At 43.4% G+C, this 25,247-nt stretch overlaps 1 protein-coding gene and 1 pseudogene across 5 annotated transcripts in view; both read left to right on the top strand.

The window, feature by feature from the left end:
• The window catches only part of LOC308244274 (keratin, type I cytoskeletal 18-like), an 82,383-nt pseudogene extending 69,299 nt beyond the window's left edge, over nucleotides 1-13,084 (top strand). Inside the window, exon 2 of the transcript in view lies at nucleotides 11,869-13,084. The product of the transcript in view is annotated as a keratin, type I cytoskeletal 18-like (transcript). The remainder of the gene's footprint in view (nucleotides 1-11,868) is intronic.
• A 2,123-nt stretch (nucleotides 13,085-15,207) lies between these two features.
• TMTC1 (transmembrane O-mannosyltransferase targeting cadherins 1) overlaps nucleotides 15,208-25,247 on the top strand; it is a 230,134-nt gene continuing 220,094 nt past the window's right edge. Inside the window, exon 1 of one of the 4 annotated variants that reach the window (XM_080662852.1) lies at nucleotides 15,208-15,680. In XM_080662852.1, coding sequence (XP_080518978.1) covers nucleotides 15,379-15,680 — 302 coding nt within the window. In that variant the 5' untranslated portion in view covers nucleotides 15,208-15,378. The remainder of the gene's footprint in view (nucleotides 15,681-25,247) is intronic. The other 3 variants (XM_080662853.1, XM_080662850.1, XM_080662851.1) reach the window with 3 other exon arrangements.

Genomic DNA, 25,247 nt, shown 5'->3' on the forward strand with positions numbered 1-25,247 from the left:
AAACACCTGACAACATTACTCTTTTCTAATGAACTCATGTTTTTCTAAACCCCTTTCTCATCACTAGCCAAAGCTAATTTTCCATTGATAATATCATGCTAATGTTGCTTTCTTAATCACTTTCCAAGAATACTAAAATTGGGTATTTTTCTATCTTCTTTTTTTAAAATATCAATTATCTGATTCCAAATTTCTCAGTGGAATGAAATTTCACTTTTATACCTCTAGTTTCTGGTTCACACTTTCCTGTTTGGATCAGTTTCCCAGTCCATCCCTGAGCTGTGTCTTATTATCAGAAGCTGCTGGGTATCTTTGAGATACCCCAGAACCGGAGACCTTGCACAGAGCAGGCAGTCAATGAAGGCTGGTCCCACCACAGCCCAGGGAAGGTGAGGCTTGTCCAGGGAGTGGGTGCTGGAGCCCCCTCTGCTCTTGTCTGTCTACACAAACACCCAACTCCCCTGTACTCCAAAACTCTGTTTCATTCCAGGACTTGGATTTTCTGGCTCTTATATTTGAACAACCCTTGGCAATTTCTCTTAGGACTCTGGCTGCTGATCCATTCTCTGCCTCAATTCTTCCATCCCTCTTTCTGCTGCAGACTCCTCCTGACGGCTCCCTCCCAACACTGACCCAACCAAGCCTAAGCTCCATTTTTTTGCCAAGCCCCATGGGGCAGACCTGGCATTTTCTGAGCTGGTTTCTTCTGAGATGTAAATTAAACACTGTAAAGTTTCCACTGAGTTCAAACCCCTTAACTGAAGCTGGGCCAACAGTGTGGTGAATTGAATATGAAAAAGAGCAAGTGCATGATGACATTCAGGCATTTATAGAAAGAGAATCACTTAACAATAGTTAGGAAAACAACAAAACATGTGTATTAAAATGTGTTGTCTATTCACACTGTAAGAGTGAAGAGGAATGATCTCCAATTGTAGCTATTGAATAATGTGAGAGGGAAGAGAAACTCAGGGAGGAGAAACTATAGAGTAAGAGACTGTGAACTTTCCTCCTCTGGAGGTTATGGAGGATCTACAATAGTTTTAGACAAAGCTGTGTGGAAGAAGAGCTCTGACCTTTTGCCTTCCAGAAGGAAAGCAGCTGGAAAATGGTTCTGCATTAGAAATCAGGATTAGCATCACTCAGTAGAAGTAACAATGTAGAAAGCAAATCCTGTATCTAAGATAACTGTTGCCTGCCTCCAGAGTGTGAATGTATTCAATTTCAGAGGTTTATAAAATGGTGTAAATATGTTACTTTCTATTTTGAAGCTTTGGACATACTTATAATACACATTGTCATAGGCAAAGGAAAAAAAATAAAATTGCCTCCAGGACATCCTAACATACAGCTTTTAGAAATCCTCTCTTCTTTCCATTTATGAATGCATTTGAACGTTTATTCATGCCATCGATTAATCAGTATCTGATTTGTTGCTGTGAGCAGGCAATCTGCTAAGCTCTGGGGACAGACAGATCAGCGCTGGGCCTGCTCTTGGTAATTTAAAGCCCAGGGAACATGGCTTACAGAAAAATATTATAAATATGTAGCCTTCCTATTGTAAGTCAGAGGTATTACTTAAAACTTTCTATTCTCATTGTCTGAGGTGATTTGTATCTTTTGTGTCCACTAAGTTTATCCATAGTCTTTACTCCACTGTTGCCTTACACATACCATTTTTGGAAGAAAATAAGAGAGCTAAGTTTTATCTTTCTACTCTGACTACTTGGAAACCACACCATTGTCTTTTTTTTTTTTTAATATATTTTATTGATTTTTTACAGAGAGGAAAGGAGAGGGGTAGAGAGTTAGAAACAGTGATAAGAGAGAAATATCGATCAGCTGCCTCCTGCACACCCCCTACTTGGGATGTGCCTGCAACCAAGGTACATGCCCTTGACTAGAATTGAACCTGGGACCCTTCAGTCCACAGGCTGATGCTCTATCCACTGAGCCAAACCGGTTAGGGCACCACTATCTTGTTAGGGGTTCCTTAAGAAGGAACTGGCTGGTCAGGCTGGCGTGGCTCAGTGGTTGAGGGTCGACCTATGAACCAGGAGAGCATGGTTTGATTCCCAGTCAGGCCACATGCCAGGGTTGTGGACTCGATCCCCAATAGAGAGTGTGCAGGAGGCAGCCAATCAATTATTCTCTCTCATCATTGATGTTTCTCTCTCTCTCTCTCTCTCTCTCTCTCTCTCTCTCTCTCTCTCTCTCTCTCTTCCTCTCTGAAATCAATAAAGATATGTTTAAAAAATGTGTTACTAAAAAAAAAAATAGAACTGGCTGGAAAAATGGAATGTTAGTATTAACCCCTTTGGCTTAGTTGCCTTTCTTTTAAAAAAAATATGTGTGTGTGAAAGTGTGTGTGTGGGTGACATAACATGGCATACCTATAGAATGTGCATTGTAAAGCCTAATGACTAATTCCTAATTTGTGCTCTTCCCAGACAATTTCATGACCCAGAACACTTCCAATCCATGGAACCTTTCTTCATTTACATGCTATTGAGGTCATAAATTTTTCTCTTCTCTCTTTTATTTTTATTTTTTTTTAAAAAGCTTCCTTGAGAGGTCATTTACATACCATAAAAATTGCCCTTTTAAAGTGTACAATTCAGTGGATTTTGGTGTACTCTCAGAGTTATGCAACCACAGCCACAATCTAATTGTAGAACGTTTATTTCAGTGACTCTGAAAAGGAATCCTGTATTCATTAGCAGTCACTCGCCATTCCCCATTCCCCAGGCCTTGGCAAGCAGTCTCCGCTTTCTGTCTCTATATATTAGAAAGCAGGTAGTTTTCAACTAGATGCAGTCACGTATGACCATAATTGCCATTTAAGTTGCATTCTCTTTTCTTCCTCTATCTCCGTGCTTTCATCCGAAGTCCTCTCATCTGTTGGAAGACCCTCCATTAGCATTTTCTTGCAATGGTCTTCTGGTGGTAAGCTCTTTTTGTTTCTGTTTGTAAGTCTTCAGCTTACGGAGATGAAGCTCCCTGGAAACTGGGCTGGAGTCAGAAGCACTGGCTGACTTCCAGTTCCTCTGTATTTCGGGGATGCCTTCTGCGGGGTCCCCTTGCCATGCACAGGGTGGGTTACCAGGGTACCCTGGATTGCAAGTGTTTTAACCTTCTTCTTCCCTGGACCAAGTCAACGCTTAGCTCAGCCTCTCTCTCATTCCGAGGGCACAAAGGGCTCCAAATGCTGTGCTAACCCTCTATCTTTTCCTGCCCTGGTACTTCTCTACTGTTAGTCATCCGATGTGATGAGGCAAATGTTGTTTAATCTGGTTTTCTATGCATGGGGGGCGGGGAGAGAGAGAGAGAGAGAGAGAGAGAGAGAGAGAGAGAGAGAGAGAGAGAGAGACAGAGAGTTGACTGGAATCATCTAGTGCCCCATTATAGGGTGAGAAAGTCCCTCTCACTTTTTCATGCCATGACATTCCCATTTTCCCCAGGGTTAGTTAGCATTACAAGGATATTAGTTCGCTCTCTTCTACCTCAGAGTTCCAACAAGTAGAGCCTAGGAGCCTAAGCTCCAGACCTGCACCTTTAAAGGAAAGAAACAAACCCCAGGTTTCCTTGAAAATCCTGGGAAAAGAAATCTTTAGAAAAATGTCTTTTAATCACCTTTCTATATTTTTCTTAATTTCCACCATAGACTCCGCTTCACAAGAAAACATAAAAGTTTTTAAAGCAGAGTGAGAAAAAAGGATTAACATTAGCGATAAAATAGCCGAATAACTTTGCTAATAATTTCTTTCACAACCATGGGGAAATATGAGCATTTTCCTATGAAGTGATTGTTAAAAACTTATGTCATGTAATGTTAAAGCTTAAAGTTTTGGAAAGAAAAATTATTAAACTTTCTTTGAGAAGCAATTTGATCCTGCAGTCAAATTAGACACAACAGAGCAGCTGGTGACTCGTGGGCGATGGAGGCGTTCTCTGGAGCCAGGAATGGGGAAGGTTTATAATTTTGGTGCCATAACTGCAGGGAGGCAACAGTAAGCAATATAGACTATGGTTGTCCAGAGTAAATCCAGGGTAGGCTGATAGCCACAATTCTCATTATAAATGAATAATAATCAAGAACTGGGAAGTAGATATCTAATAGTTGTTTGAAAACATCTTTTCTATTTTTCAGTAATGGAGAGAAATAGGAGTAGCAAAAAATTATTGAGAGCCAAGAAAGAAAGATCATCATCAGCAGCATCTTTTCATAGCTCCTTTTACGGAGCACACTTACATGTGTCAGGCACTCTTCAAAGCTCTTGACTTCGCTTATTTAAGATCCTCAGTTGCTTCCTGAGAGACTTTCACAGTTGAGGGAACTGGAGCCCAGTCTAGTGGTGACTTGGCAGAGAAAAGCCCCGTCCTCTATGAACATCTGGACTATAAACCATTTGAAGCAAAATAGAGCCATCAGTTCAGGAACTAATGAGTAGCTGGAGTGTCAAAATTCTGCTACTTCTAAGGAACACAGATGAAACAGAATCTTTCTTTGTCCATCAACAAGTAATTTTCAATTTTGAAGAAGATTAAAAACTCAGGATTAGATTTAGTGATGATGAATTATAACTGTATTAGTCATCAGGGCCCTTATTTGTGCCTACATTATTGACTGTCTTTATAAATAGCTCCTTTAGCATCTTAAATGGATTTTTTTATATTTTCTTTTTTTTAATATATTTTATTGATTTTTTTACAGAGAGGAAGAGAGAGGGATAGAAAGCTAGAAACATCAATGAGAGAGAAACATTGATCAGCCGCCTCCTGCACACCTCCTACTGGGGATGTGCCCGCAACCAAGGTACATGCCCTTGACCAGAATAGAACCTGGGACCTTTCAGTCCACAGGCCAATGCTCTATCCACTGAGCCAAACTGGTTAGGGCAATTTTTTATATTTTCTAGGCATCTAAATATTCATGTAAATACTCTGATACGGCAATAATCCTTAGATGGTGATTTTCATTTATCTTATATATTTGCAGAATAGAATACTTATGGAAAACTATGATAACACCTCTTTATAACTATTCTCTGAATTTTGGGCCAAGTATGAAGGAAAAAAATTGAACATGTCTATAAATACAAATAGGTCAGCAATGATATATTACAGGACACTCTTTCTTAGAAGGTAGGTATAATGCTCATTCTCTTTAAAAAAGATTATCAGGTAGATAAAATGCTGTCCTAATCCCTCACACTGTATAGGAGGGAAAGAATGCAATCACTGAACACATGGGAAATGAAAGAGACAGAGTAGGTGAAACAGACTGTGAAACAAGAGTCTGCTTCTACTTTGTCTTCTGTACAACTGGAAAGGCCACAGTATTCAGCACTTATCCAAGATGTGCAAAGAAGACTTAAAATTATTTATAAACAACACCACCACAACAACAGAAAACCCTGGCTGTCTCATTCACAGAAACAGGGCCAAAAATAAAATAGAAAAGACAGCTTTCATTTTGTTGCTAAATCAGTAGGGCCTGAAAAGTTTCACATGTATCCCTCACATATGGAAAAACAGGCCAAGAAATAAGACTTAGAAGCACAGTGAGAAAAGATGAGCAATAGTCATTTCTTAAGGGTAATTATTTATTTCCAGATATAATCTTTACTTGGCAAAGAAAAACTGGCATGGTAGGTTCTCCAACTTCTTTATAACATAGGATGCCAGTGATGTCATTGGCTTATGGCAGGTATTTCATTAGGTCTCTTGTGCCCTGAGCCCACCAATTTTGGCTGTCTTCAGACCATTGTGTGCAGCAAGTATTCAAACTAGCTTGGAAGAATTGTATGTACTCTCAGAAGCAGGTCTTATTTCATGGATGTGCAACCTGCACGGTCATACAAGGCCCTGCTCTTAGAAGGACTCCACTCCTAGTTTAATTCTTTAAAGTCACTGTCTTGAAGTTCTTCACAATTTTTGAACCAGGGGCCTCTTCATTTTACAGTTTTCATTTTACATTGGGCCCTCCAAATTGTGTAGCTGGGCCTTCTAAAGAGAGGGGAGAAGTGGACCTCAGGACCACCTGTGAGGCTGATGAATTCCTTAACAAAAAAAATTTTTTATAATCTCACTAAACAAAAATAAATGTGACACATTAAATTAAATACATTAAAACAAAATGTTCCTGTATGGCATAGAACATCAATACTTAATACTGGTGACTGTAATAAATATTTTATCTAGACCGATCAAGCTTTTCAGCTTTTCTCATTATTTGTTCTCTCTTCTCTAAAACAGTCTAGTTTTGAGCTTCATCATCTACAGACTGACAACCACACAGGAGTTTCTGAAGGTCACTTTACAGCAGTTCACATATTCACATGCAGTGGCTTCAGGTTTTCATGGTTTCCTCTCTCCTCTCCTCTCCTCTCCTCTCCTCTCCTCTCCTCTCCTCTCCTCTCCTCTCCTCTCCTCTCCTCTCCCCTCCCCTCCCCTCCTCTCCCCTCCCCTCTCCCCTCTCCCCTCTCCCCTCTCCCCTCTCCCCTCCCCTCCCCTCCCCTCCCCTCCCCTCCCCTCTCCTCTCCTCCCCTCCCCTCTCCTCTCCTCCCCTCCCCTCTCCTCTCCTCTCCCCTCCTCTCCTCCCCTCTCCTCTCCCCTCTTCTCTCCCATCCCCTCTCCCCTCTCCACTCTCCTCCCCTCCCCTCCCCTCCCCTCTCCTCTCCTCTCCCCTCCTCTCCTCCCCCCTCCTCCCCCCTCCCCTCTCCTCTCCTCTCCTCTCCTCTCCCCTCCCCTCTCCCCTCCCCTCCCCTCCCCTCCCCTCCCCTCTCCTCTCCTCTCCTCTCTCCCCTCCCCTCCCCTCCCCTCCCCTCCCCTCCCCTCCCCTCCCCTCCCCTCCCCTCCCCTCTCCTCTCCTCTCCTCTCCCCTCCTCCTTACTTCCTTCCTTTTCTTTCTTGTTTTGTTTTACTTTTGTAGTCTTCCCCAAAGATTTTCAATGGGCAAAATGAAGAGAATTTAACATTATAACTTTGGGGGTATCTATTATTTCTTCCATTCTTCTTGGAGGGGATAGCTATCCAGTTTTGTTTTGTTTTTTGTTTGTTTGTTTGTGTGTTTGTTTATTTTTATTTTGAAAGTAGGAAAATAATTTGAGCACAATTTCCACAAGAGAGTCCTAACTTTTGACACCAAATGTAAATTTGGGGGGGGGGTTCCGAAACCACCCTCAGTTTAGATAATCTGCTAGAAGGAGTCACAGACTCATTGAAAGCTGTTATTATAGGAATGTTACAGGGGAAGGATACAGATGAAGGAAACAGCCAAGGAAAGAAGCACACAGGGCAGAGTCCAGAAGATGTACCAAACACAGAGCTCCCACTGTCTTCTCTGCACGAAGTCAGTATGTGTCACCTTCCTGGCATTTATGTGTGACAATATGCACAGAATATTGCCAACCAGGGAAGGGCACACGAGCCTTTGGTGTACAGAGGTTTTACTGGGGCTCATCACATACTTCCTTTATGTCTGACCTTTAGTCATTAGCCCCTCCCACAGGTCAGGCTAATAAGTTCTCCCAGAGGTCAGAACTGAGATGCCATCATAAACCACACTGTTAGACTGTCCAGTGGCCAGAGCCCCCAGTGAGCAAAGACATTTCTGTCAGGCAGGACATTCCAGGGGCTTAGATATTATATCTCAGTAGCCAAGGGCAATGACCAGACCTCTCTTAAGATAAGGTTAATTGTTCACTACACAGGTATAATGATTCCCCCTCCCTAACCCCTCCCATCCCTTACTTATCACTCAAATTCAAAATTATCCTATATAATAAAAGCCCAGCGACCAAAATGGTAGAACAACAAGAACAACCAGAAACCAGAATGACCATGGCCCCTCGCCCCAGCTGGCCCTGCCCCCGAGGGAGCGGTTAGGGGCGATCAGGCAGGCAGGCAGAGGTGGTTAGGGGTGATCAGGCAGGCAGGCAGAGGTGGTTAGGGGCAATCAGGCAGGCAGGCGAGTGGTTAGGGGCGATCAGGCAGGCAGGCAGGCAGAGGCAGTTAGGGGTGATGAGGGAGGCAAGCAGAGGTGGTTAGGGGCGATCAGGCAGGCAGGCGAGTGGTTAGGGGGGATCAAGCAGGCAGGCAAGTGGTTGGGGTGATGAGGCAGGCAGGCAGAGGCAGTTAGGGGCAATGAGGCAGGCAGGCAAGTGGTTAGAGGTCATCAGGCAGGCAGGTGAGCAGTTAGGAGCCAGCGGTCCCGGATTGCTAGAGGGATGACTGCAGTCGGACATCCCGCGAAAGGTCCCAGATTGTGAGAGGGTGCAGGCCAGGCTGAGGGAATCCCCTCCCCCTCCTATGCACAAATTTCATGCACCGGGCCTCTAGTAATACCAATAATGGCCAATCTGATTTCATCTGATAGTGTGCTAGAGCCCACTCTTAACAAGTTCACAAAAACTGATCCTATATAATAAAAAGGTAATATGCAAATTGACCATCACTCCAACACATAAGATGGCCTCCCCAATGTGGACACAAGATGGCCGGCAGGGGAGGCAGTTGTGGGCAAGCAGGGGAGGGCAGTTGGGAGGGACCAGGCCTGCAGGGGAGGGCAGTTGGGGGCAATTGGGCTGGCAGGGGAGCAGTTAGGAGTCAATCAGGCTGGCAGGGGAGTGGTTAGGGGGTGATCAGGCTGGCAGGCAGAAGTAGTTAGGGGTAATCAGGCAGACAGGCAGGTGAGTGGTTGGGAGCCAGCAGTCCTGGATTGTGAGAGGGATGTCCGACTGCCCGTTTAGGCCCGATCCCACCAGGATCAGACCTAAACGGGCAGTTGGACATCCCTTGAGGGGTCCCAGATTGGAGAGGGTGCAGGCTGGACTGTGGGACACACACCCCCCCTCCCCATACATGAATTTTGTGCACTGGGCCTCTAGTTGTTAAATATTTAGGAATTTTGTAAGCTTGTGTTAAACACAGCCATTAATAAAAAATAAGTTATATAAACTTATGATTATTTAAATTAGATTTAACAAAGATAATGCTCAAAACTCATCATTTTCTAATTATGTATTATATTTTCCCATTAATATGATCTCAATCTAATTTACAGCTGCTATGTCTGTATGATGAAATATTGTAGAATGATGCTACTGTACATCTCTTCCCCTCTGTGTTAAGTGACAGTAGAGTGGTAGTGTTGTAGGTGTCCGGAATGCACCAGGTGTTAGATTGGTGGGGTCAGACTGGACCAGGGCTCGGCAACCTAGGTACTTGATTTCTGGCTAGGAAAGAATTCAGAGCCAAGACCCAAACTATAAGAGAACATTTATTTGGTAAATCACAGAGGTAAAAAAAAAAAAAAAAAAAAAAAAAAAGTAATTCCTAGAAGAAATGAGCTTAGGAAATAAGTTACAGAAGTAAAGGAAGGGCCCTTGGAGCATGGGAGTGACAAAGCTAATGGTAATGCGCCTGGAGGGTGGGAGTGGGGAAAGGCACTGGCATGCCCCCAGGAGGGAGAGCTTTTAGGGGAGGTCCCAGGGGAAGATCTTAATAGAATATTCAGCAGCTTTCCAGGTGTGTCCTTTTACTCTTGTCTGTCTAACTGCCTACAACAATAGCATGAAATTGACCATGGTAAGAATATTTACACAATGAAATTCAGGAAATGCTATTAATCAGGGCTTATATTGCTCTTCTTTAATTGTGAGAAGCATCTTTCTGCTGATCTGATACTGAAGCTGTTAAGAGTAGACTGTGACAACCCTGGGGTAAATTTCTGTTAAGTTATTTAAAAATATAAACATAGTACTTCTAGAGCTGATAATTCTGATGGAAAACTTTCTCTTAAAAACATTAACTGTATACAAATAAGTTTAGTGTAAGTCTGCATTTAATTTTAACTTATACAATGGAATTTTAGTGTTTCCTCTGACATTTTCTATATGTTGTAGAGGCTGTACTAACACCAGAAGTGGCATTTTGATTTGTATATAACTAACATGTAAAACAAAGATGTATATAATTAAAATTTCATTTCTATGAAAATACTGTTTTTTTTTTCTGTTGTATACAATAATCTTACATTTTAATTTCTGTTTCTAAGACTGTAGACATTTGCTTTGCAATGCAGCTGCAGTTTTCCAAAGCAGAGACTTTAAACTCTTTGAAGAAATATAGTTAAGTATTTGATTTGCTTTATTGCAATGTACATATGTATGTTTTTATCTTATAGTAATTTGCTGACCAAGTCTGTTGCCTGTGAGCTAGATATTATAAGATCACAATCAGTTTTTACTAGCCTTTTATTTAATTATGTGCAGATGCCACAGAGATGGGCTCTGGGGATGGAAGGGGAAGCCAGTTTACCTCCATGAGAGGCCCCTCTTCTTTCCTGTGGCTGCTGCAACCAGACCACATGGCACCCCAGACTGCCCCTCACTTGCTGCAATAGGTGCTGGGCCAGCTTCTTCTTCTTTTTTTCAAAATATATTTTTATTTATTTATTTTTTAAATATATTTTATTGATGTCAGAGAGAGAGAAAGAGAAACATCAATGATGAGATAGAATCATTGATCGGCTGCATCCTGCACACCCCCCACTGGTTCATAGGTTGATGGTCATAGGTTGATGATCAGCCACTGAGCCATGCCAGCCAGGCTGGGCCAGCTTCTTAGAGTGCAGGCTGACTGCCCTACAATAGATTCCATGGGTGGTGGGGATAAGGTATTTAATTTTCTTGTTTTTCTAGTTTTCTGTATTTTATTTAACAATTGGTAATAGTTAAATAAATAAGCCACAAAAATATTGTTAATATAAATTATGTTATCAGCTCTTTTCCTGAATTTCTGCCTTCGTAACATTGCATTTGTTCCTTTATATAGGGTGTATCTGAACAGGTATATAAGACTGAAAAGTCATAGTGTAGTAATTTGAAATTGGTTTTATTAAAATAGCTATTTGCCCTTGATTTATTTTTAGTTGTGTCCTCATTTCTTTCAGAAATCTGGTCTATTTTAATTTGTACAAGTGACTTAATCTGTATGAGCCTCAGAGAGGCACTTTGGTGATAATTTGTGTTAAATTATCTGAGTGGACAAAGGGTGTCTTAGAAAGTAGTATTGCTCTAATTATAAGGCCTTTAAAAATAATCAGAGACTAAATAACAAGAATTCAATCTAATTTCCTTTTGGGCCCCTTGGTTAGTCAAGATGAGTGCTTTACACACTATGAGAGAAGCAGAAGGGATGATGGGCCGACAATGAAAACACTTTTACAGTATTTTCCTGTAGCACAGAGCAGTATTGGATCAGAAATGATGGAGCTGCAAAGGACATGTTGAATTTCAAAAAGTATTTACTTATTGGTTTGTCCTTAAAGGGACTTTGAAGTACCTCACTGTTTTCAAGTAAATCAATCCAAACTTCATTGTCTGTACTAACTACAATTGAGATGCCACTGAACTTAGAGGGAAGCTTAAAGAACTCTCTGTGCTCAGAAATCTGGAATCCCTCTTAGAGGTTTCCCTTATGTCTTCCCCTTTCTGTTTCTTTTTGGAGTCCCAGCTGTGATCCTTATTCTCTTCTTCCCATTGTCATAGAGAACTTTGATACTGTTTCATCTTAAACAAACAAGCAAGCAAACAAACAACATAGCTCAGATAAGAAGTAGGTGGGCAGAACTGTGCCTCTTACAAGGGTGAGTTTAGGGTGATTTGAGGGAGAAAAGTTCTGCTGTCTATAAAAATATGTTATCAGAGTTACTCTTTGAGAGTAAGACATTGTCTCTAGAAAGGCCTTATTAATTATAGGTAAGGATTGATACATTGTCCTGTTGTGACTGCTATCATTTCAGCAAGGACAGCTTCCCTATCCAAGTCAGTTGTTAACTTGCCAATTGAATGTGAGTCTCAGCTCTTGCCTTCCTCTCTGAACAACATGAGCTTCAGTATCTGCTCCAACTTCTCCTTAAACTACTGGATGCTGGATGCCTGAAGTCACTCAGCTACTGGGCCAGGCCAACCAGCCGTGTAGCCAGCATCTATGCAGATACCTGGGGCTTGGGCTCCCATATCTCTGTGTCCCACTCCCCCAATGTGCGGAGTGGTTGGGGATCCAGGAGCCTGGCTGTGGGAATAGCTGGGGGTCTGCCGGATATAGGGGAGCATCCAGAGCTAGAAGGAGACTATACAATGCCTGAATGACCACCTGGCCTTTTTTCTAGGGAGGGTGAGAAGACTGGAGGCTGATAATCGGAAACTGGAGAACAAAATTCGGCAACACCTGGACAAGAAGGGACCCCAGGTTAGAGACTGGGGGCATTATTTCAAGGCTATCAAAGGCTCATATCTTTGCAAGTTCTGTGGACAATGCCTGCCTTGCCGCTGATGACTTCAGGGTCAAGTATGAGACAGAATTAGCCATGCACCAATCTATGGAGAGTGACATCAATGGGCTCTGAAAGGTCATTGATGACATCAATATCACTCGGCTGCAGCTGGAGACAGAGATCAAGGCTCTCAAGGAGGAGCCGATCTTCATGAAGACCCATGAGGAGGAAGTAAGTGGTCTACAAAACCAGATTGCCAACTCTGGGTTAACTGTGGAGTTGGCTGCCCCCAAATCTCAGGACCTCAGCAAGAACATGGTGGACATCTGGGCCCAGTATGATGAGCTGGCTTGGAAGAACCGAGAGGAGCTAGACAAGTACTGGTCCCAAGAGACTGAGGAGAGCACACAGTGGTCACCTCGCAGATTGCTGAGATAGAAGCTGCTGAGATAATACGGACCTGAGACATACGGTCCAATCCTTGGAGATTGACCTGGACTCAATGAGAAATCTGAAGGCCAGCTTGGAAAACAGCCTGTGGGAGGTGGAGACCCGCTATGCCATGCAGATGGAGCAGCTCAACAGAATCCTAATGCACCAGGAGTCAGGGCTGGCCCAGGAGTAGGAGGCCCTGATGAACATCAAGGTCACGCAGGAGGCTGAGAGTGCCACCTACCACCGCCTGCTAGAAGGAGGGGTGGACTTTAATCTTAATGACATCCTGAACAGCAGCACTCCATGCAATCCATCCAAAAGACCACCACCCGCAAGATTGTGGACAACAAAGTCCTAAGGCGGTAAAGGCAGCAGAAGTGGGGCGCCCCTTGGGCAGGAGGCCAAAAAAAAAAGTTCAGAGATCACTGAATAGTAAAAAAAAATGTTAGACTTTTATGGTATTAACCTTACACACACACACACACACACACACACACACACACACACACACACACACACTCACACACACACATACACAATTTGAGCAGCTTTGATCATCCAGCCCAGTACTTAGCACATTGTAGCTAAGTACTCTCTCTGCTCCCCTCCCCTCCCCTCTTTTCCCTTCCCCTCACCTCTCCTCTCTCTTTTCTCTCTCAGCATGTTAAGAGAGAGAGAGAGAGAGAGAGGAACATTGATGTGAGAAAGAACCATTGATCAGTTGCCTTCCCTAAGTCCCCCCACTGGGAATCAGACCCACAACCCAGGTATGTGCCTTGATGGGCAATGAACTGGCAACCTTTTGGTTCTCAGGACTACACTCAGCCAACTGAGCCACTCCTGCAGGGCTACCTACCCTTCATATATTTTTATGAAATTAATGGCAGGCAAAGAGGAAAGGCTGTAGTGTGTTCAGGTGTGTGTGTAGTCTGGATATTAAAGCTACCAAGGGTCAAAAGTTTTGATGCTAGGGTGAAAACATTACTCAGTCACTAATTTTCAAGTCACCAAAAAACAAAGTGTGATGGATGAAATGCATCCTACCTTGGAATATTTGTCTTAATTGAGTTTTCAACTATTCAGATAGACCTTTAAGTTTAAAAAAAATTAGTGTAGTAAAGAGTCACACAAATGCTGAGTCAGTATAAGAACGATATCTTTTATTTTACTTTTTTTTTAGGTCCATTAAACTTAAAAAATTTGGAGAGATGGGAATAAAATGGTGCATTTTGTATTTTAAGTTTTTCTGTCTGGATATATAAAATTCCAGGTAATCTCATTAACCACAGCAATAAAAATTTACAAGGAGCCTCAAAGAGTTAACAGATTTTTCAAACCTGGTGAACTTCTAGTACTCATCACCTAACTTATTTACATATTAAAATTAGTAATTTTAAAGAAGAAAACCTTTCATTAAACAGGAAGATTGGGAGCCAAAGCCAGAGGCCTAAACACAGGGGTTTGTTTTGTTTTGTTTTAAATCTATTGATTTAGCAGGAACAGAACAAACACGCCCACAGCCCAGGATATAATAATCAGACCCAAGTGATAAGTGTAGATGGGAGGAAACAGTAATTTGCTCAGTACCTCCCGTATTACCTCGAGAGTTTCAGAAAAACAAAACAAAACAAACAAAAAAAAAAACACAAAAAACTACGAGAAAAAAATGTTTTAATAGCCAATTCAGTGTCCAGATCCACACCAAAAGTCGAACCTGGGACTTTTTATAAGTGCGAGCAGACCGATGGAGGGTAAAGGAAAACAGCCAGTGGCGCCTCTGGACAACCCGGGCAGGGTGGGTAGGAAGCCCACGGCCAGGGAGACCCTTTCTCCTGGTTTTCGGAAAGGGGCTTGGGAAACTCATTTCCCGGGGGTCCCCTCCACCCACGGCTGCAACCACGGACGCAGCGCCGGGTGGGGGACAGAAGGGGCCGGGAAGGGGATGCGGACAGGGCGACGGGACGCGAGCGCGGTGCGGACGGGAGACCCTGTCCCTGTGTCCCCAGCCCAGGCGCTGCTGTTGTCCGGGGTGCTGAAACCCGGGAGCTTCCCGGGCGGCAGCGGCCACTTTTCTGTCTGAGGGAGGGGCGCGGGGATTTCCGGCCCCAGCTAAGCCCGCCCTGGCCCCAGGTGCCGCCAGATGAGGTCCTCCCCAGCCCCGTTAGGGGAAGGAGAGAAAGGGGATGGGGTGAGCATAGCCGGGCAGGGCAGGCGGGAACCCGCCTCTCCGGGAGGCTCAGCGCCGTGAGCCCCGCTCCACCTGCGCGCGAACTCTCGCCGCCCGGGGACGCCGCGCCCGGGGACAGACCGCGGCGGCGAGCCTGGCGCGGGCGGCGGGCGCTGGGGTGTGTGTGGGTGAGCTGCTCCAGTCCCGGGATGGGGGGGGGGGGGGGGGGCGGTGGAGGCTAGAGCGAGCGGGGCATGCGCAGTGGTGCGGAGGAGGTGGCGATGGCCCGGGGAGGCGGGGGGACTGCTGTTTATTTGCAGCTGGGCCAACTCGGAGGCGCAGGCGGCGGCGGAGCGCGGGGCGCCGGCGGCAGGTCCAGAGCCCGCCGCATCATGCCCGAGCCCACCTCCAGGCAGCCGCCGCGCGCCGCCGGGGCCCCGGCCGGGGAGGATGCCAGACGCCCGGGAGAGGCCAGGGCAGCGGTGGCGGCGCAATGGTGGTGACAAGCTCTGTCCGAGGCGGCGGCGGGGACCGTGCGCCCTCCCGGCGGCGGGACTGCGGACTCGTGCCGGTCGGTGCGGCGGCGCTGCTGGCCGGGGCGAGCTGCCTGTGCTACGGCCGCTCCCTGCAGGGCGAGTTCGTGCACGACGACGTGTGGGCGATCGTGAACAACCCCGACCTGCGTCCCGGCACCCCGCTCCGCTGGGGCATCTTCACTAACGACTTCTGGGGCAAGGGCATGGCTGAGAACACCAGCCACAAGTCCTACCGGCCGCTCTGCGTCCTCACCTTCAAGTGAGTCCTCATCTCGCGCTCGTAGCGGTTTAAATCTCTTCACTTCCGAAGTTGCGGGACTGGTTTGGTGGGCGTTTCTTTTCTTGCTGCCCCTTCCCCTCCCTGCCTCGCTCCTCTCCAGACTCGCCACGCCACTCTGCTCTGTGGACCTCGGTCCCGCTTCTCTGGGCTCCCGGGCGGTTCGGGAGGCGCGGGCTGGGGAGTTGGGATCGAGTTTCTTAAGAGTCTGCGCTCCGGGCGGGTTAGTCTATCGGAACAAGACTGGGAGAGGGGCTGGGGGAGCTGTCTCCGCACCCCCCGCCCCTGCTGGAACGTGGTCAAGTGAGACCAGTGCGGGCCCAAGGAGTTCCGAATGGGTGGCTGTGGTGGTGATGCTTCCAAGTTGGGGATTTCTCAGAGGCATTTAGGCAGCTTTGCAGATGGGGACTGTATCAGTCCCTTCGGGGTCGCGTTCCGAGGAGATGAGGCAGGATCCCTGAATTGCTAGGGCTGCCTGAGTTTTGGGGAGGAGCAGGGGAGCGAGCAGAGGATCTTTCCCGACCCGCAGGCTTGGCTGCTCCCGGAACCTCTCCAGTCTGCGGAAAGAACCCTGATGTAGACTTTAAAAGGTGCAAAGCAAAGGAATGCAGAAGCGTGGGAGCCTCTGGGGAGCCTGGCGTCCCAGTCGAAATAGTTTTTCTTTTACAACCTCGGAGTCATGATTCAGCATTTCTGGTGTGAATAACGTGTAAAGGGACCCGAGGGAACGCCAGTTTTTTGTAGGGTGGAGATTTTCTTGAATTTAAAAGAGAGCTAGCTTCAGATAGAAGGGGCGAAGGGCTGATGTGAGGGAAGTGCTATTTCATACATCAGGAGCTTGACTCAACCGCTTCTAATTTGACTCAGCATTGAAGCTGGTAATGTGTCGGATAAAACTGTTGAAATAGGTTGGTTCTGTATCATCAGCGTTCTGAGCCTTTTCCAACGAGTGTAATCTGAACCCGTCTTTATGGTAACGATTATTTGAGACGGGATCGGTAGTTTGAAAAGCCTGCCCTGGCCTGGCGGCTAGGGTCTCTTGACAGGTGTCTCTGAAGGCTTAGAAAAGGAAACCATAGCAATTGGCAACAACCCATGGGCTTTTGACTTAATTATTTTCATTGAAAGTTTAATGTTTTAAGGGGGGTTAGGAAATTGCACATTTGACTCTGAAGAGAATATTTTACAAACATTTGTCCTCTTGGAAAGTGGTTTTGGTTTCCAGCTGAAAGTCAAAAGCCCATGAATTGTTGCCAATTGCTATGGTTTCCTTTTCTAAGTCATCAGACACCTGTCAAGAGACCTTACCCTGACCTCCAGCTAGAGTTGCTCAGTACCTTCAGTTTTCCCAGTGTTTGTTTAAAATCTGCTAAGATGGCACAAATATAAATGTTTAACTTCCAGACTGACCTGATTTTTAATCTGTGACACTGAGGGCCGATGGTTAATTTAAGCTGTGGAAGCACACAGCATGAGGTGTGCGGGACTTACAACTGCCATGGAGACCATCTAGGTCCCTGGTCTGAGCATTTTCCATTTAAAAAAGGTCAGTGCCAAATGTTTCTGCCCAATTGGTGGAGGGTGAGGAAGAGTGTTTTCACTTCTTGACTTTGTAAAAAGGTTTTATTTATTTATTTATTTTTATTGTGGTAAGAACACTTAATATGAAATCTACCATCTTAAGTTTTTAAGTGTACAACACAGCATTGTTAACTGTAGACACAATGTTGTGCAGTAGATCGCTAACACTAATTTCTCTTGAGTAATTGAAACTATGCACCTGTTGAACAGCAACTGCTGTCTCTCCCAACCCTACTTTTGGCATCTATCATTTTCCAAGCTGTTTCAATAAGTTAGACTATTTTAGATACCTCAATAAGTTAGACTATTTTAGATACCTCTTAAGTGGACGTCTGCAAATGGGAGATTTTACTTAACATAATGTCCTCCAGCTTCATTTATGTTGTGACAGATGGCAGGATTTCCTTCTGCTTTTTAAAGGCTGAATAATCCATTGTATGCACACTCCACTTTTCTTTATCCATTCATTTGACATTGGACACTTCAGTTGTTTCCATATCTTGATTATTGTGTATAATGCTGCAATGAACATGGAAGTGCATGTATCTCTTTAAGACCCTGACTTCAATACCTTTGGATATATACTCTGATGTAGGATTGCTGGGTCATATCATAATTGTATTTTTAATTTTTTAAGGAACTTCTGTTTTCTATAGTTGCTGTACCATTTTACATACCTACCAATAGTGTACAGCAAGCATGTCAAACTCACGGGCCGCATGCCTCATTTATTTGGCCCATGTTAGCCTTTGACTTTAACTTGTTTGGTGTACAGGGTTCCAATTTCTCCATATCTTTGCTAACACTTTTTCCCTCCATCCTAACAGGTGTGAGGTGATATCTCATTGTGGTTCTGATTTGCATGATTAAGTTTTGATAATTAGTGATGTTTAGCATTTTTTTCATATATCTGTTGGCCATTTGCATGTGTTCTTTGGAGAAATATCTATGTCCACCCATTTTTAAATCAGATTATTTGTTTTTTGTTCTTGCTTTGAATTATAAGAGTTTCTTATATATTAATAACAGATATATGGCTTACAAATATTTTTTCTCCTATCCCATAGGTTGCCTTTTCATTCTGTGGGTTGTTTCTTGTGCTATGCAGAGGTTTTTTGTTTGGTGTAGTCTCATTTGTCTAATTTTGCTTTTATTGTTGGTGTTTTTGATGGCATATCTAAAAAACCATTGCCAAGCCTAATATCCTGAAGTTTTCCCCTATGTTTTTCTTCCAGGAGTTTCACAATTCCAGGGCTTACATTTAAATTTTTAATACATTTTGAGTTGGCTTTTGTGTGTGGTATAAGATATGGGTCCAAGTTTATTCTAAAATGTAGACATTCAGTTTTCCCAGTTCCGTTTTTTAAAAGACTATTCATTCTCCATTGTGTGTTCTTGGCACCCTTGTTGAAGATCATTTGACCCTATAGGCCTGGGTTGATTTCTGGGCTCTTTGTTCTTTTCCTTTGGTCTATATGTCTGTTTTTATGCAAGTACCAAACTGTTTTAATTATTGTAGCTTTGAAGTATATTTTGAAATCAGGAAGTGTGATGCCTCCAGCATTGTTCTTCTTTGTATATTCAGTATCTTTGTGGTTCAGTATGAAATTCATGATTTTTTTTCAATTTTTGTAAAAAAAGCTATTGGGATTTTGATAAGGATTGCATTGAATCTATAGATGGCTTTGGGTAGTATGGGCATTTTAACAATATTAAGTCTTCCCATCCACGAACATGTGATGTCTTTTCATTTATTTATGTATTCTTTAATTTTTTTCATCAATGATTTGTGGTTTTAAGTGTATAAGTTTTTCACTTCTTTGGCTAAGTTTATTTTTATGTATATGTTATTCTTTTTGATACTATAGTAAATGGAATTGTTTTCTTTTTTAAAATATGTTTTTATTGTTTTTAGAGATAGAGGAAGGGAGAGGAGGAGACAGAGAGAAAAACATCTATGTGAAAGCTGAACATTGATTGGTTGCCTCCTGCATGCCCCCTACTAGATATCGGATATAGAATCTGCAACCCGGGCATGTACCCTGACCAGGAATCAAACCAGCAACCTTTGGGTGCCCAGGACAATGCCCAACCAAATGAACCACACCAGCCAGGGTGAAGCTGATTTTTTGAATTTGAATTTGTATCCTGCAACTGAATTCATATATTATTTTTAATTACTTTTTGGTGGAGGCTTTAGAATTTTCTACATATAAGATTATACCATCTGTAAACAGACATAATTTTACTTCTTCCTTTCTGATTTAGGTGCTTTTCTTTCTTTTTTCTTGCCCATTGCTCTGGTTAGGACTAGTAGTACTATGATGAACAGAAGTGACACAAGTGGGCATTCTTGCCTTGTTCTTGATCTTAGAGGAAAAGCTTTCAGTTTTCCACTAATGAGTATGATAAGCTGTGAGCTTTTCATAAACGTTTTTTATTATGTTGAGGTAAATTCTCTCAAAACCTAGTTGTTGAAAGTTTTTTGTCATTAAAGGATGTTGATTTTGTCTTTTATGCTGCATCTACATATGATGAGCATGTGATTTTTATTGTTTGTTAATGTGGTGCATCACCTTAATTGATTTGTGTATGATGAACCATCTTTGTGAACTAATGACATGATTCACACGTTCTTAATATAGTGTAGGTACAAGTCCTTTGGCAGTTATGATATTTTCTCCCACTCTATAGATTGTCTTTTCATCTTCTTCACAGGGTCTTTCCTAGTGCAGAACTCAAACCTTTTTTCTTTTTAAATTAAAAGTACTATATTTTCTTTGATTCAATAAGTCAATGTTACACATATGGAAAGCTGGAAATTCCCATAAGAATAAACAATAAATAAAGAGGCATAATGCTTGTCATTACAAAGGTGCTTGCTTGTATACAAAGATACTATTTGCAGTTTTTCTCAAATAAGAAATGGGCTGAATTTGAAATGAAGAAATGGGTTTATCAGAGTGTCTATTTTTTACCAGTTTGCAGGGCAGGGCACAGTGGAAATCGAAGGCACCTTATCAAGATGTGGCGGCTTTGTTTTAGCTACACTGGAACTAAATTCCTTTCCTGTATTGTACTGGGTTAGAGATTTAGAAAGTGAAAGTGAAATGGCCATGTTTCCATTCAGAAGGTTGGTGTAGGTTTCAGGGCTCCTGCAGCCTCAGACACTCTGGATACTCTGTGGCTGGTGTGAGCAGTGATGGCTAGGTTCACAGCTCCTCCAGAATGCCCCAGATCTCCTTTACTGGGAATCCTGGTGCAGGTGAGTGTGCAGCTCTGGGGGGAAGGGTATTAACCTGCTTGCAAGCCATTTGCATCATTAAAGTTAGAGCCTCAGAGGTTGTGAGAAGTAGAAGTATATTCCAGCTCATGTTCACGGGTTCCAGCTCACCCTCCCTTTCCCTTACTTCAAGTGCATCCATCCTCCCTTCCCAAATGCCTGCTGGCTTTCCATTTCTCTTATAGACACAGAAGTAGCCGCCTTCCAGAGGCCATCTTCCACATTGTAAAAGGTCAAATCTCGATAGTAAATCCCTTCTGCTCTATCATTTCTGGTGGTTCCACTTCTCTGGTCAAACCTTAACTGATACAAATGGTCATCTTTTTGTTCTCCTTCAAGTGAATTTAGAATTCTGATGAATTTCTGTTTCTGGTCAAATTTTCCATTCAGTCTTTTGATAAGATCATTTCCAAGGGCACATAGGAATATTTTTGGACCATTGTAGAGCAAAGTCAAAACATCTGTGAAAACTAATCTGCAGCAGTAACCTTTTTTTATTTTGCTTCTTTATCCTTCACTGGCCATGACCTGGTTTTAACTCTGGAATCAGGAGAAACGCATTATGTTACTCTGTATAGCAGGCATTGGGAACCTTTTTTCTGCCAAGGGCCATTTGGATATTTATAACATCATCCACAAGCCATACAAAATTATCAACGTGAAAATTAGCCTGCTATATTTGGCCCAACATTTAATTAACTCACCCCTAATGCCTTGGCAGGGCCAGACACTGAATTGACACAGCACCCCTCCTCACCCCACCCCCCTTGAAAAATGGCCTTGATTGATTTAAAAGGTGCTAGCCCCTTGCTCTTGAAAAGAAGCTCCTGATGGCTGGTTGGCAGTGCCATTCGATATCAGGAAGCAACCAAAGCTTCCTCAACAAGAAGGAACCAATGGTTTTTCCATTTTAAAGATGGGGAACTGAAGGCAAATTAAAGGACTGTAAACTCATTCTCTCTCCGTGTTTAGGTTATTAGATCATAGTGTTCTACTAGTTTGCTATAAAGTTTTATCTTATTGAAGGCTTCAGATGGAAATATAAGCCATAAGAGTGAAAGTGGGTGGTTTAAAATGTCAGAGTTAAAAAATAGAATGTCTTAATATGTGCAGCTGTAAGGATTTGCAGCATTTTAATGTTTGCATCTGGAGAGTTGTTTTTGCATCAGTTTGCATCTTTTAGTCACAAATGATATGGCAATCATGAAAATCCTCTATGCTCAAAACCAAAAAGAAATGGTGGCATGTTCCTTTTGGCCCTGTTCCTTTTGATTTGACCTGTATGGGGATTCATTTTGAGATAGGTTACTGCTACAAGACTGGTAAGTTTGCTTTCTAAGTCTGTGATAGGAGATAAGTAAAAGTTATTCAGGATGTTTGATTAGATTGTCTAGGATGTTCAGTGGTGGATATAGCCAAGGAAATATGATTGGAGGCAAAAAAGATTTTGTAGAGAAAATTTTTAAAAATGGCTTCTGAAAATTTCATGCTGAACTAAGTTTATTGTAGAAATCTCAGGAGTGGGAGGAGGTTGATCATTGCCTGTGAGCACATGCTTTAGATGTAAGATAGGCTTTACACTATAGTCTATTAGTATAGGAGGTTTGGAAAATGAGAGGAATATATATATTTTGTTAATCCTCACCCACCCGAGGATATTTTTCTATTGAATTTTTTTTTTTTTTTGAGAGAGAGAGAGTGGAAGTGAGAGGGAGAGATAGAGAGAAAGAAACATGGATATGAGAGAGACATCGATTAGTAGCCTCCTGCACGTGCCCCTACCAGAGCTGGGGATTGAGCCTGCAACTGAGGTACGTGCCCTTGACTGGAATCGAACCTGGGAGCCCTTCAGTCCAGGGCTGGAGATCTATCCACTGAGCAAAACTGGCTAGGGTGCAAGGAATATATTTTTGATTCCTGAGGGTTGTTGTTTTTTTAAAGGCTAGTTTTTGTTTTTTCATGTCTTGGTTGTCTGACAACCCTTTCTTTTTCTAAATATATTTTTATTTATTTCAGAGAGGAAGGGAGGAGGAGAAAGAGAGAGAGAGAGAGAGAGAGAGAGAGAGAGAGAGAGAGAAACATCAGTGATGAGAGAGAATCATTGATCAGCTGCCTCCTGCACGCCGCCTACTGGGGATCGAGCCTGCAACCCAGCATGTGTCCTTGACTGGAATCGAACCTGGGACCCCTCAGTCCGCAGCCCGACGTTCTATTCACTGAGCAAAACCATCTAGGGCAATTCCCGAGTGTTTTTATAGGTGAATTTCTGAATGAAGGCTTGGAGAACATCTTCTGAAACAGTTTTTTTTTTTTTTTCCTCCCATTCAACAAATGTCTTTTCTATCTTCCTTTGGAGCTACATTCATATTTTTCCTAACTTTGAATATGTGGTCATTCCTCTTACAAAAGAGGTGAGGAATGTTTGATCAATCCAAAATAATGGCAGTGTTCCTTTTCCAAACGATAACAATGGTTTCTGTTCTACAAGGCCCCCTTGGATCTGACTCCTGGCCACCTCTCTGACCTCTAGTCTAGCAACCTCATTCTGTCTACATCAACATTCTATGAACAGCATTACTGTTCCTTATATGGGCCCAACCTGCTGCTACTAGACCTTTGCACTGGAGTCTTCTTCCTGGACTGCCTTCCCCAGATCTCTGCAGTTTTGCTCTCACACCACCTTTAGCATCTTCTCAAATGTCGCTTCATCACAGAGCCCTTCTCTGGCTACTGATCTAAAATAGCAGGCATTCATTCCTCCAAGTTTCAGCCTTACTCTCTTGCCCTCTTTGTCTTACTTAATAGCCCTCACTGCTACCTGGCATCATATATTGTTAGTTTTAATATCGTCTCACCACCACGTGAGCTCCAACAACTGTATCTTTAGCACCCAGAATGGTGTCTGGCATGCAAAGTAGGGGCTCAATAAATTACTGTTAAAAGAATGAATTCATCATTTTCATGAATACTTGACTTCTTCAGGTAAATATTTAGGTAGGGCTATACCTTTTTAACGTAGAGGGAAAAGTCTGCTTGACTTACTTCGTGGCTTATTTACTTTATTTATCTTCCTCTGTCAAAGGGAAAGGTGGAGGCAGGCAAGGAACCACAGGTGGTTCCAGTGGGGTCTGCTTACCGGGTGGTGAAGAGGCAGCTTTGATTCTGAACAGGGCAGTGTGGCTCTCTATTATAATCTGTTGGGAGTGTGACATTTGAGAATGAGGGTCTTTAGCACTTTTGGATCAAACTCCTCTTGCCTGGCATACGGAAGTGTGATTGTAGTTGGATGCTTGCCCTGAAGTTTAAGGCTGGACACAGCAATTATACCTTCTGAGGCAAACCCCAGAATTACACTGAGTTCTTTCCATGCTCTGCTTTCCATGCCCTGCTCTCAGGGGACTAACGGTCATCCATGCCAGTGTCCTATTGTCTAGAAAGAATGGTCATTTTCCCCCAGTCAGTGAGGTTGACATGAATTATCATTTCCGGTTGTATCAAAAGTACCAAAAGTACTTTCTCAAAGGAACTATGACGACTATGACTTCCTCTCACTGGGTGTACAATAAAGAATTTCTCTGGTCTTTGACCCAGGTTTCTCAGAAGGGGATTGGAGTTTCCAGAGTAATAGGCAAGCATTTATTGTTCATGGTGAGGCTCTGGGGCTACACCTGAGTTTATAATAAAGAGGAGGTAAGTCTTGGTGGGCTTCCAGAAAGTTTCAGAATGGGGGCTGGCCATGCTGGAAAGATTAGAGAGTTGGGACTTAGAGTCACATGATATCAGCCCTACCTTCTAATCTCCTGGAGGGGAAAGGGGTGCTGGAGACTGAGTTTACTCATGTGGCCAATGGGTCAATCAGCCTATGTAATGAAATCCATTTAAAACTCAACATTGAAACTTGGTTGAGCTTCCCTGGTTGGTAATCTTATATCAGCACGCAGAGAGGGCGATGTGTCTGAAGACATGGAAGGTTTTACTTTAGGACTCTCCCAGACCTCACCCTATGAGTCTTTTCTTTAGACTGATTTTTATTTGTGTTTTTTATAGTAACACTATATAATCCTAAGTACAGTGTTTTCCTTAATTCTGTGAGTTGTTCTTGCAAATTATTGAATCTGAGGGAGTTGTGGGAATTCCCAAATTTGTGGCCAGTTTGTCAGACATGCCGGTGGCCTGGAGACCACTGAAGTTGCATCTGGTGTCTGAAGTGAGAGGACTCTTGTGCAGGACTTTGTTATCAACTGTGAAATCTGCATACACTCTGGGAAGTGAGTGTTAGAATTGCATGACATCCAGGAACTCCTCTAAACACGTACCTTTAAAAAATTTGCTCACAATTGACAACTCAGAGTTATAACTTACTATATCATCCTTAGTGTTGATCGGTTAATTTTCATTATTTGCTGCCTCTCTTTTTGAAGATTTTCTTCTGGAACTTGTCTAGATATGGTTACTGCTCTTCCTCTCCTCAGTTTTTTCACTCTTTCTTTGATGCACTGAGTACTTATGAGGTAACTAGGGGCCCAGTGCACAAATTCATGCACCTTGAAAGGAACTGTGGGCTGCAGGGGGCACAGGGGCGGGTCTCAGCCCATCTTCCGCTGCGGTGCCCCGGTCCCCTGTCTGCCCCTGTCTGCTGGCAGCCCTGCTCCCGCCACCACTGCTCCCATGCGCTGATGGTGCCA

The sequence above is a fragment of the Plecotus auritus genome (assembly GCF_963455305.1).
Source record: "Plecotus auritus genome assembly, chromosome: 3".
Classification (NCBI taxonomy): Eukaryota; Metazoa; Chordata; class Mammalia; order Chiroptera; family Vespertilionidae; genus Plecotus; species Plecotus auritus.